Source organism: Chiloscyllium plagiosum, unplaced genomic scaffold (genome assembly GCF_037043375.1).
Source record: "Chiloscyllium plagiosum isolate Xiang-an unplaced genomic scaffold, Cpla_swu_hap1 HiC_scaffold_42, whole genome shotgun sequence".
In the NCBI taxonomy this organism is placed as follows: domain Eukaryota; kingdom Metazoa; phylum Chordata; class Chondrichthyes; order Orectolobiformes; family Hemiscylliidae; genus Chiloscyllium; species Chiloscyllium plagiosum.
Window position 1 is genome coordinate 3,631,136 of NW_028270180.1, and position 13,409 is coordinate 3,644,544.

The window sequence follows — 13,409 nt, forward strand, 5'->3', positions numbered from 1 at the left end:
CTATTACTTTCACTCTTCTCCTGAATCATCCTCGCAATCCTTTCTTCTACGTTTCTAGGACTATTAGGAGGCCTGTAAAAAAACTCCTAACAGGGTGACCTCACCTTTCCTATTCCTAACCTCAGCCCAAACTACCTCAGATGGCGAGTCTTCATCCATCGTCCTTTCCACTGCTGTAATACTATCTTTGACAAGCAATGCCACACCTCCCCCTCTTTTACCCCCACCTCTGACCCTACTAAAACATTTAAACCCTGGAACCTGCAACAGCCAATCCTGTCCCTGTTCTACCCATGTCTCCGTAATAGCCACAACATCGAAGTCCCAGGTACCAACCCACGCTGCAAGTTCACCTACCTTATTTCGTATACTTCTTGCATTAAAGTATACACACTTCAAGCCACTTTCCTGTTTACAGGCACCCTCCTTTGAGATTAATGCCATGTTCCTAACCTCCCTACACTCCAGGTCCTGCACCCTAAAGCTACAGTCTAGGTTCCCATGCCCCTGCAGAGTTAGTTTAACTCTGAGCTTCCAACCTAACTCCCTGAAAGCCTGCCTAACATCCTCAGCCCTCCTTCTACCTATGTCATTGATGCCAATATGGACCACGACTTCGGGCTGCTCTCCCTCCCCCTTAAGGACCCGGAAAACACGATCAGAGACATCACATACCCTTGCACCTGGGAGGCAACATACCAAACGTGAGTCTCTCTCACCCCCATAACGTCCTTGGTCTTGTCTCCATTCCTCTATTAATGAGGCCTAGAATACCAAGTGCTTTATTAACAGCTCTTTCTAACTATCCTGCTACCTTTAACAACATATATTTATGGACACCCAGATCAGCTTGCCCTTGCATATCCTTTAGAATAATCCCTTCATTTTATACTATCTTTCCATCACTTTGCAACAAAAGTGCATCACCTCGCACTTTTGAACTTCATCTGCCACCTCGCTACCTACTTAGGTCACCATGAAAAGCCCTGTCTCGTCAACCTCACCCTTTAGCTGATGCACGGTGACATTCAGGATAAGCTTTCCACCAGCCATTTCTCTCTCTCTCTCTCTAATGACAGAGCAGCCCCGTGGACTCTAGCTACTTTATCTTACAATTCCCAGCAGATGAATAAAATGGTATTAACTCCTGTTTGAAGTTGTAATCTATCCTCCTTACAGTTTCCAAACCTACTGAGTTTGGTCATCAGGAAATTGTCCTCTGCACAAAAGTCTGGATAAATAACGTACATCAAGAAAAGCAAGAGTCCTAAAATTGACCTCTTGGTGAACTCCATTACAAACCACCTTCCAGCCTGAAAAACATCCATTAACCATTATTTGGTTACCTATCCTTTGACTAATTTTGTATTCATGTTTACTATATGACCTATAACTTTCCTCACAAGTATAATGCTGTTGTATGGCATTATATAGAACACCTTTTGGAAGTCCATGGGCACTGCATCAACAGCATTAACCTCAATCCTCTCTGTCACGTTTTCAAAAAAACTTGCACAAATTAGATAGACACAATTTTCCCTTAAAACAAAAATCCACATTGAAATTTCTGAATCAAACTATGTTTTTCCATGTGTTGACTAAACCTATCCCAAATAACCTTCTAAGAAATTTCCCCACCATGGAGGTTCAATTGAGTGATCTTTCAGTGCTGGCAAATTCTCCAATCCAGAAAGTTTGAAACTGCCAATTGCCTTTTCAATTTCCATTCTCACTTCCTTAAAATCCTTACATGTTTTTCTTCCAGTCCAGTACCTTATGAACTTTCAGCATTAACACCTCACCTAATACCACCTCCTGATCAATTTTAAACCCTTCTAGTAACTGAGTTTTCTCCTCTCACTATGTTTGACAGCATTTCTTCATTGCCAGACAGATGCAAAGTACTCTCAGCCACAACTCCTGCCTCTAGATGTAAATTCTCTTTTTGGTCTGAAATTAGCCCCACTTCTCCTTTTGGCACCTTTTTACGATTACGTATTTATTGAAGATTTTGGGATTTCCTTTTATGTTAGCACCCAGTCTTTCTTTAATAATACATCTTTGCTTCTCATATTTGCTTTTTCACTTCACTTCTGAACCTTCAGTACTCAGATTGCTTCTCAACTGTATTCACTAAATACTGTAATCAGCACAATTCTTCTTCTTTAACTTAATTTTGATCTCCTTTGTCATGTAGGGAGCTCTGGATTTATTGTCACGTGCACTTAAGTACAGTGAAAAGCTTTGTTTATGAGCAGTACACGCAGATCATAGTAAGCAAGGACATACCGATCAAAGGGTGGAAAAAAAACTAGCACAGAGGCATACGGGTTACATCACACAGGGCATGCGCTAGGCAACGTCAACATTAATAAGATCAGCATTGTTTGAAGCTAGACAGTACATTCAACACAGCTGTCTAATAATGGTAGGCAAGTTGCTGTTCTTGAACATGCTGGTGCATGTGTTCAAGCTTCTGTATCTTCTCCCTGCTGGAAGTGGTTGCAGGAGAGCATTACCACTGTTGGATGGGTCTTTGATAATGTCGGCAGCTATCCCACAGCAAGGAGCCCTGTAAATGGAGTCTATGGCTTCTGTGATGGTCTGGGCTATGCACACAACCTTGTGTAGTTTCTTACTGTCCTGGACACAGCTGTTACCATACCAGGTCGTTAAGCATCCAAACAATATACTTTCAATGATGCATCTGTAAAATTTGGTGAGGGTCCTCACAGACATGCCAAATTTCCTGAGCCATCTGAGGAAGTCATTGTGCCTTCTTGACTGTCGCATCTATATGGGAAGTCTAGGACAGGTTGTCAGTATTGTCACTCTGAGGAACTTGACGCTCTCAACCTCAGCTCCATTGACATAGATGGGGTCGTATTTTCCTCTTTTCTTTCTGAAGCCGATGATCAGTTCTTTAGTTTTGCCAATGTTGAGAAAGAGGTTATCATTGTACCATATCACCAAACCCCCCATCTACGTTCTGTGTTCTGCCTTGTCATTGTTTGAAATCCATCTTACTATGGTGGTGTTATCAGCAAATATGGAGATGGCATCCATTCAGAATTTGGCAACACAGTTGTGGGTGAATAGGGAGAATAGTAGGGGGATGAGAACTCACTTTTGAGTGTAATCATGCAGGAAATGCAGTTGTCCAACTTCACTAATTGCAGTCTGTGGGTCAGAAAGCTGGTTCCAGTTGCAAAGGGCGGAGCTGAGACCTCGGGCTCGGAGTTCTGAAATCAGTTTGGAGGGGATAATAGTGTCAAAAGCGAAGCTGCAGTTGATGAGGAGTGTGACATAGCCGTCTTTGTGCCCAGATACTCCAGGAACGAGTGTTGGGCTAGAGAAACGGCGTCTATTTTGGACATGTTACATAGGTAGGAAGACTGCAGATGCTGGAGAGATCAGAGCTTAAAAATGTGTTACTGGAAAAGTGCAGCAGGTCAGGCAGCATCCAAGGAGAAGGAGAATCAACGTTTCGAGCATAAGCCCTTCTTCACGAATGAGGAGAGTGTGCCAAGCAGGCTAAGATAAAAGGTAGGGAGGAGGGACTTGGGGGAGGGGCGTTGGGAATGCGATAGGTGGAAGGAGGTTAAGGTGAGGGTGATAGGCCGGAGAGGGGGTGGAGAGGTCGGGGAGAAGATTGCAGGTCAAGAAGGCGGTGCTGAGTCCGAGTGCTGGGACTGAGAAAAGGTGGGGGGAGGGGAAATGAGGAAGCTGGAGAAATCCGCATTCATCCCCTGTGGCTGGAGGGTTCCTGGGCGGAAGATGAGGTGCTCTTCCTCCAGGCGTCGTGTTGCCATGGTCTGGCGATGGAGGAGGCCAAGGACCTGCATGTCCTTGGCGGAGTGGGAGGGGGAGTTAAAGTGTTTATCCACGGGGCGGTTGGGTTGGTTGGTGCGGGTGCCCCAGAGGTGTTCTCTGAAACATTCCGCAAGTAGGCGGCCTGTCTCCCCAATGTATAGGAGGCCACATCGGGTGCAGCGGATGCAGTAAATGATGTGTGTGGAGGTGCAGGGGAATTTCTGATGGATATTGAAGGATCCCTTGGGGCCTTGGAGGGAAGTGAGGGGGGAGGTGTGGGCGTAAGTTTTGCAGTTGCAGGGGAAGGTGCCAGGAGTGAACGTTGGGTTGGTGGGGGTTATGGATCTGACAAGGGAGTCGAGGAGGGAGTGGTTTTTCCGGAACGCTGATAGGCATGAGGAGGGAAATATATCCTTGGTGGTGGGGTTCGTTTGGAGGTGGCGGAAATGACGAAGGATGATCCGATGTATCTGGAGGTTGGTGGGGTGGTAGGTGAGGACCAGTGGGGTTCTGTTCTGGTGGCGATTAGAGGGGTGGGGTTCAAGGGCGGAGGAGCGGGAAGTGGAGGAGATGCAGTGGAGAGCATCGTCAACCACGTCTGAGGGGAAATTGCGGTCTTTGAAGAAGGAGGCCATCTGGGTTGTTTGGTATTGGAATTGGTCCTCCTGGGAGCAGATGCGGCGAAGGCGAAGGAATTAGGAATATGGGATGGCGTTTTTACAGGGGGCAGGGTGGGAAGAGGTGTAATCTAGGTAGCTGTGGGAGTCAGTCGGTTTATAGTATACGTCCGTGTTGAGTCGGTCGTCCGAGATAGAGATGGAGAGGTCTAGGAAGGGGAGGTAGGAGTCTGAGACAGTCCAGATAAATTTGAGGTCGGGGTGGAAGGTGTTAGTAAAGTGGATGAACTGTTCAACCTCCTCGTGGGAGCACGAGGTAGCGCCGATACAGTAGTGGAGGAAAAGGTGGGGGGTGGTGCCAGTGTAGCTGCGGAAGATGGACTGTTCCACATATCCAACGAAGAGGCAGGCATAGCTAGGGCAAATTGCAGGGGAACGAGGTAGGCAGGGGAGACTAGAATTGATGTGGGCCATGACCAGCCTCTCAAAGCACTTCGAGGTTATGTATGTCAGAGTCACTGGCCAATAGTCATTAAGGCACATTGCGTATGCTTTCTTTGGTACTGAGATGACGGTGGTCTTCTTGAAGCAGGTGGGTCTACAGCTTGTAGGAGGGAGAGATAGGTGATGTCAACGAATGCCTCAGTCAGCTGGATCTAAGTGCTCGGCTGGAGACTCCGTCCAGTCCCATCGTTTTCCTTGGGTTCATTTCCAGGAAGACCGATCTACCATGAGCAGAGGTGACAGTGAGTACAGCAGCTTCTAGGGCTGTCGGCGCAGGTGACATCACGCCACTGGCATTCCGCTTGAACCAAGCAATGAGAGAGGGACATGTCTTTGTCAGTTATCTTGCTCTGCTTCATTTTGTATGGTGTTATGTTGCTGATGCCTTGCCACAGACAGCTCAAGTCTGTATGGACGGCTTGGGCCTTGAACTTGGTCCAGTACTGTCTCTTGGCATCCCTGATGGCTTTGGGGAGTTCCTATCTGAATTTTCTGTACAGGGTTGGGTTGTCCAACTTGAATGCTGCACGCCCAGTCTTCAGTAGGGAATGAGGATTTTCTGGTTCACCCAAGGTTTCCTTTTGGGGGAACATCTGGATTGACTTCGTTGGTACACAGTCCTCCACGCATTTGCTAACAAAGTCCATGATGGTGGTGACGCACTCGTCTAGGTTTCCCGCTGAATACTTGAATATGTTCCAGTCCACTGATTCCAAGCAGTCCCAGACATGCTCTTCCACTGCATCAGACCAGCACGGTATTTCTATCTGTGAAGGACCCTCCTGTTTCAGCTTCTACTTGTAAATTGGGAGGAGGAACACAGCGTTGTGATCTGATTTTCCGAACTGTGGCGGAGGATGGAGCGGTAGGTATCTATAATGGTTGTGTCGCAGTGATCCAGGATGTTCGGTCCTCTAGTGGGCAGATGCCTTGGTGTACTTTGGCAGCGCGCTCTTGAGATTGGCTTGGTTGAAGTCGCTGACCACAATGAATAAAGCCTTGGGAAATTTCCTCTCCAGAATGTTTGTGGTGATGTAAATATCATCTCGGGAATTCTTCACTTCCATGATTGGTGGGAGGGGGTGGGGGGGGGGAAGAGACAGGCAAACTGCTGTCAGGATGGTGGAGGTGAACTCACGCAGCAGATAGTAGGGATGGCATTTTACTGTCAGGGATTCACGATCCAGGGAGCAACGGCTCACCAGGGTTGCTATATCAGAGCACCAGGTGGCGTTGCATCAGGAAACATACCCCACTGTCTTCTACCTTACCCGGGGCGGGGGGCGGGCCATGTGGTCCGTGTGATATATGGAGAACCGATCAGCTTGTAGGGCACAGTCAGGAATGGCAGGGGTGAACCAAGTCTCCATGAAACAGAACCAAAGTCTCAGTTTCCCCTGGAAGGTAAATCTAGATAATTTTGTTTTGTATTTGCAAATTTGTTTCTCTTTATTGTTTGCACAAGCTGGTGTCAAAACATTATACTGAGCAGTGATTGCACTCCTCTTATTCTTTACCTACAGCAAGATTTATTCTGTTTTTTTTAAGCCTCTAGAACAGCCTCTTTCTCCAGTACAGCAATGTTCTCCATAACAAAACAAAACCCTCCTTTTCTGCCCTCTTGCTTATCTACAGGGAAGGCAGATTGCAGAATTACCATTATTTGTTTATTGAAATAAATTAGATTCAAGTAATGCCTTTTGCATTTCAGTCAACATTAATTCCATTAATACAGTAGCAACTTTACCCTTTTTGAACATGGACAAGAAATTATTTCTTTTCAGTAAATGTTCAAGGTGGCAAATTAAGCATTTACATAAATATCTGCTTCACTGTGCATAGAAGTTGATTGTATTTCCAGGAAGAGAAGCTGCATACTCACATCAGGACACCATGAGCCCTCTCCAATAGCTTTGTGCTAGAAGAATTCAAATAAGTCCCTTCATCATCAATCAGAGAATGACTAGAGGAAAGCCTTGCAGCCTGGACTCCTGTCCTGCCATTCCAGCTTATTCCATGTAGGTCACTGTTCAAAGAAAAGCATCAGAATTTAACCAAAAAATAGAAAGACTATGGATGCTAGACACTTGAAATAAAAACAGGAAATAACCAAAACACACAGCAGGTTCATCATTACCACAAAGGACAAAGGCATGTTAACACTTAAGACTATACAGCCCTCATTAGAACTAGCACAAACTCTGTACATGTTCTCCTTCAAATTCAAAGACCACAAATATAATGCACAACAATGTCTACTGTTTCAAGTGTTATTTTACCTGTAATGTTACAACTGTACTGTGCAACAATAAATGTGATTTTATCTTAATAGGAATACAAGACCAGGAGGATTAGGTCATTTGAGCCGTCAAACCTGTTCTGCCATTTGAAATTGAGATGATTGACCAACTACTTCAATGTCACTTAGCTGTACTATCCCAGTATCCATTGATGGCATCAGTATCCAGAAATCTATTTCTATCTTGAACATGATTAACGATGATGCTTCTATTGAAAAATCATTGAGTTGAAACCTTAGTTCAGTTTCTCTGTCTACAGATGCTCAGTGATTCTGGCATTCATCTTATTTTCTTTTTATTTTATTAACATTTCTCTTGAATGGAAGATTATGAATGCTCAATTTCAGTGAATGAGACACAAAAACTCAGACTCTGTCAGCCTTGAGCCCATACTCGCTCAGTAACTAACAGCTTTATGGTGCTTTTTGTAATGGTCCCACTGTATTGAAGTCACATTATCCCAAAAGGCTGAATTAAAAGAATGAAAATAATTTTGTAATAACTCTTTCAGGATTAAACACAATTGCTTCCATACACATTGAATGTTGAAGTTGGGCCAGCAATACATTATGGTTCACTAATTGTTTTAACTATTTTCATTCAGATGACTCTGCTTTACACTTTCATTCAAGCAACCAAGACTCCATCATTATGTCTGCCATGTATTTAAATAGGATATTCCAGATTCTTGGTTTGAAAAAATAAGGAACTATTAGAACTTCACATGAATAACATGAAACAGAACTTCATCAAGTCTGCACAATGAAAATTTGGGACAAAAAAACAAAACAAATAAATTGAAAGTGAGAAATTTACACTGATGCTCAAAATAGATACTTGGCAGATCAAGAACAAAGGTTTTCAGATACTTCTTAAAGAGTAGCTCTAAAGTAACAGGATGGTGGTGGTGCAGAACTTCTGAGCTGGAGCATGTCTGCTCCATCCATTTCTTTCTTCTTTCTCTCTCTCTTTTTGCATTTTCTTTCTTTTCCTTTTTACATCCCATCCTAGGACAGCACCAGCGACGTCCCGGGTAAAACCCAGTGCAGACTCCGGCCTTAGTGTGGATTTGACTCCCAGAACTCCCATTCTCAAGATGAAGCCCAGCAGGGTCTGGGTTGGAAGTACTGTTGTTCTGAACTCTTATTTCTCTATTTTTCTAATTTATTGCTGGATTTCTTATTTCTTTATTTTTCTAACTTTTCCTCTAAGATCTGTACCTAGGTATCTTGATTCCTAGGATGGCGCCATAAGCAGCAACTGACAAACATTTTACTATACTCATGTGGGTATGTGTGTCAATAAAGCTAATTCTAATTCTAAATGCTATCGAAATTGAGAAACCCAGATAAATGTCAAGATCCCATGGTGTAAAGACTGCTGAGGCTGAAAATAGGAAGAGATCAAAGTGAAATCAAGAAGTTGTGCTCAGGTGATACCAAGTTTAGGTTTAAAGCCTGAAAATAAAGTTTAAAGATTTTAAAAAACTGAGGAGGGAAATAAAAGGAGTTTTTTTGTACTGTAGGAAAGAACATAATGGCTCATATGTCAGCAAGACAGATGTTTCACCTCTCTAAAACACAAACAGATCTGAAAAGTGAGAGTCAAAACAAAATTGCAAACCAAATAAAAAGATAGAAGAGGAGAAAACTCAACAAAAAAAGGATGTAAAGGAGAACACAGAGTGAAGCGGCAAGGAAAAAACAGATTTAAAAAAACAAAACTAGGAAGAAGTACAGCAAAAACAATAGGTACCCCAAAATAAATTTAAACAGGGAACAGAAAGCATGATAGTGGGAAGTAATCATCTTAAAAAAAAATCCCTGTCGTTACATGAAGTGACAGCTTATCAATGGCGAAGTGACAGCTTATCAATGGCAAAGTTACATTTATATAGCAACTCTACAAAGCAACGTCCCAAGGACAAGAACCTGGAAAGGGAGCTCCACAGAGACCTAGGAGGTTCTGGGGAGAAGATCAGTTACAGGGAGGAGCAAAGTCATGAAGGAAGTTTGAAAATAAATTTGAAAATTGAGGCATTCCCTGGGTGACAAATATTGACAGGGTCTGGTAACATTATACAATCCTAATTAAATCAAAGTCAGTGGACATCGAGGGCAGGGTTATCCATTGGCTGGAGTCACACCAAGCAAAAAGGAAGCTTGCTGCATTTTTTGGAGGCCAATCATCTTAGTTCAGGACAGTGGAACTGAAGTAGGCCATTCAGCTTCTCGAGCCTGTTCCACTATTCAGATCACCATGGTTAATCTGTACACTAATTCCATACTTGGCCCATATCTGCTAATACCTTCACTTGACAAAAATTTCTCTCAGATTTAAACAACTGACCTTACATCCACTGCCATTTGTGGAAGAGAGTTCCAAACATCTATCATCTTTGTGAGTAGTCGTGCTTCCTAATATCTCTCTTGAATGGTCTGATCCTAATTCTCGGATTATGACCCTTTGTTTTAGAATCCCCAAAGCAGTGAAAATAGGTTTTATTTATCCATCCTAGCTTTTCCTGTTAAAATCTTGAAAACTTTGATCAGATCATCCCTTAACTTTCTAAGTTCAAGAGGAAACAGGCCTCCTCAACTTAACGCAAGTCCAGGTATCAATTGTATGAACCAATGTTGTACTCTACAACAATAGCCTTCTTAAGGTGTACTGCTCACAGTATTTCAAGTGGGATCTAACAAGGTTTTATATTTTTATATAACTGCAGCATAACTTCTGCATCCTTGCACTTAAGTCCTCTACTTATAAAGGCCATGAACTGTGTTGATTATGTTTGGCACCTGTTGAGGACATTTTAAAAATCTATGCACCTGGACATTTAAGTCTCTTTGGATAATGTCTATACTTCCGGAGAAGGCTAAGGAAATTCGAAATGTCCACATTGACTCTTCCCAATTTTTATAGATACACCATAGAAAGCATCCTATCCGGATGCTTCACAGCCCAAGACTACAAGAAATTAGAGTTGCGAACATAGACCAGTCCATCACACAAACCAGCCTTTCATTCATTGACTCCCTCTTGATGCTACCTGAACTGCTGCCTGGGAAAGCAGCCAACATAATCAAAGAGCTTTCCTACCCTGTATACACTCTCTTCCACCCTCTGCCATCAGGCGGAGATACAAAAGTTTGAAAACATTCCAACTCATTCAAGAACAACTTTTTCACAGCTTTTAGAGTTTTGAACTAACCTCTCATATATTAAAGTTGATCTTTCTCTACACCTTCTCTGTAGCTGAAGCACTATATTCAGCATTCTGTTCTATTAGCCTGATGTACTTATGTAACGTATGCTTTGCCTGGATAGCATGCAAAATCTAACTGCAATAGCCATATAAATATTGCGGTCACAAGAGTAGTTCAGAGGTTGAGAATTCTGAAGCAAAATACTCACTTCAACATTGCTTGCCCACTACCTTGAAGGCGCAAGGCAGCAGTGTGATGGATTATTCTCCACCTGCGTGGCTCTAACAAGTTTGACACAATCCAAAACAAAGCCATTTGACTGGCACAGAATTCATCAGCTTAAACATTCATTCATTCCTTTCATATTCATCCATATGCAAAATGCATTGCAGAAGCTCACTAAGGCTCCTTCATAAACAAAGCCGCAGCCACCACCACATACAAGGACAAAGACAAAGACAATAGTTGCATGGGAATACCACCAGCTGCAAGTTTGCCTGCGATTCACATAACATTTTGACTTGGTACTATATCGCTGTCACTAGGTCATAATCTTGGAACTTCTTCCGGATAGCAGTGAAGTGAGCCTACGCCTGATGGACTGCAGCAGTTCAAGATGGGGATCACCAGGACCTTCAAAGACAATTGAGGGCAAACAACAAATGCCAGTCTTACCAATGGTGCTCACATGCCATGAAAGAATAAGAGTAGAAATAGGTGGTCTTAATGAAGGCATACTCTTGCTTGTTCCTTCCTCAGTGCAATGTGTGGTCTTATCTCTCCATCTTTATATCCTCTTTGTTATCTCTGATCAGTGGTTTAGCACCAGATATTGATAAGTATAAATTAATACATTACTTCTCCAGGATATCAGTTTGATGTCTGAACAAACATTCAATTTATCATTTAAATAAAAGGGTATCGAAAACATTGTTTCCCCAGATATATGCAAATTTGACTTTAAATACTCTTTTGACAAACCAGAAAGGCGGCTTCTCACAGCTGCAACAGTTCAGAGAAAAAAACTCGTTACGCTGCCTCTATTAGCGGAGTAGTAATCCCCGACTCACGTGCTTTTAGAATGATGTCATATAGGAAGCAGTTGTGGGAATTTCAGGATCACGAAGCATGTACATTGCATGTGAATAGTTTAACCAAAATTATTAAGCACATTTTAGGAATGCAAGCAATGAGTCTGCTTTACACCTACAACAGCTGCATCAATTACATCTCCACAGTCTCTATTTGCAAATACCCAGTGTCTGTACCTAGAACATAAAAGAACTGAACTGTAGTTTGCTCTTCGTTTCACTTTGTGTTTCAATCAGATTTCCTAGATACCTGCTTCAGGCTGAATAGCATAGCCCCAAGTTTTTTCACATATTCTCATCCATCATTGCATATAAAGAATTTTCCCCAATAATAGACTTAGCAATTACTATCACAACTAAAATAACAAACTTTGTAAACATACAGCAGATCAGGTAGCATCAATAAAGAGTGATACAAAGTTAACAATCCAGTTCAACAATCTTTTTGATAAATCTGAAGAAAGTTGAGATGAAATAGGTTTTGAGTATACAGACAAGAAAAGCAGGGAAAACAGGAGTGACAGAAAAGAACAATGCAGGCAATTCAGATGCAGAGGAATTGGACTTAGTGGAAGTACTGGACTTTCTTGGTGAAAGCGTGATGGTTAGGGTCAGGAAACTAGACGATCTTAAACATCAAAAGGTGAGAAAGAATCACAAACGTTAATGCAAAGATACTTGATGAGGAGACAAAGAGTCAAGATTGGAAGAAATCTGTTGTGTGCTGACAACAGGCTGAAATGGGTCCAGGAGGGGAGTCTGTCATGAACCTTGGAAGGAAAATAAACTGGACCGCTCAGAGGTGGATGGTTGAGGTTGGAGGCTACGGACTTCAGATTTCAAGAGAATCTGAGATCAGTTAAAGCTTTGGAAGCAATAGTTGGACGTTTAGGAACTGTGTCAAGGTTGAAGGATTTAGGAGATCAAATGAGAGAGATTTGGTATTCAAGTCTCTGTAAGGTAGTGATCAGTTTGCTCAAAATATACAATATTACTCGTAAGCATTTTTCATTAAAACTCTGGGATTCAGTCTGTGGGAATGAAGTGCTCTAAGTTCAGTATGAGGACATTACAATCATTACAATGAGTGAGGGAGCAGAGATAGAGGCAGTCAAATTCAAGCCAACAGTTTCCAATGAAAGAATCAAGACAGTGAAAGGCCTGAAAGAGGGACATGGATGAAACAAAACTTCTGATATGAATAGGTGAGAAGAAATCCTTGGAAAAACAAGACAGCACAAAGCAATGACAATGGATGAAGAGCTCAGCTCTTTGGCTCTCAAATGTCATGACAAGGTTGAGATTCTTTGAGTTGAAGAGTGAGTGGATGAAGCTGAGGCTTTTACTCAAGGGATATTATTATGGTTCAATTATACTTTGTGAAATCAAATATACACTTACAAATATTAATCAGATATTGGCTTAAAGGCAATGAAATTCATGCTATTCATGTCTTTTTGGTCTGGAATACTTCAACTTTGATGATGCCTCATAACAAAATAAGACTACCAAAGACTACCTACTTTGACCTTACAAAGGCCTTTGATACTGTCAATCGGGAAGCATTATGAAGCATCCTTCTCCACTTTGGTTGCATCATGAAGTTTGTCACTATTCTTCGCCTGCTCACGACAACATGGAATTTGTGGTAATGACACAGGGGTCTACCACTGATTCATTCCCTGTTCAAACTGGTGTCAAACAGGACTGTGTCATTGCCCCAACACTCTTCTCGATCTCCAGCACTCCAAAGCTTCCCTTTATCACAGACAAGCTCCCTGCTGGACTGAAGCTAACTTATAGAACCTGTGAGAAATTATTCAACTTTCACTGCCTTCAAGCCAAAACCAAAGACACCTCAACCAATGTCCTCAA

At 42.5% G+C, this 13,409-nt stretch overlaps 1 protein-coding gene across 4 annotated transcripts in view; it reads right to left on the reverse strand.

The window, feature by feature from the left end:
• Positions 1-13,409, reverse strand: part of LOC122542431 (unconventional myosin-IXa) — a 370,841-nt gene that overhangs the window by 101,163 nt on the left and 256,269 nt on the right. For all 4 annotated transcript variants that reach the window (XM_087982055.1, XM_087982054.1, XM_087982053.1 and 1 more), the window contains one exon: positions 6,817-6,960. In XM_087982055.1, the coding sequence (XP_087838181.1) occupies positions 6,817-6,960 (144 nt within the window). The remainder of the gene's footprint in view (positions 1-6,816; positions 6,961-13,409) is intronic.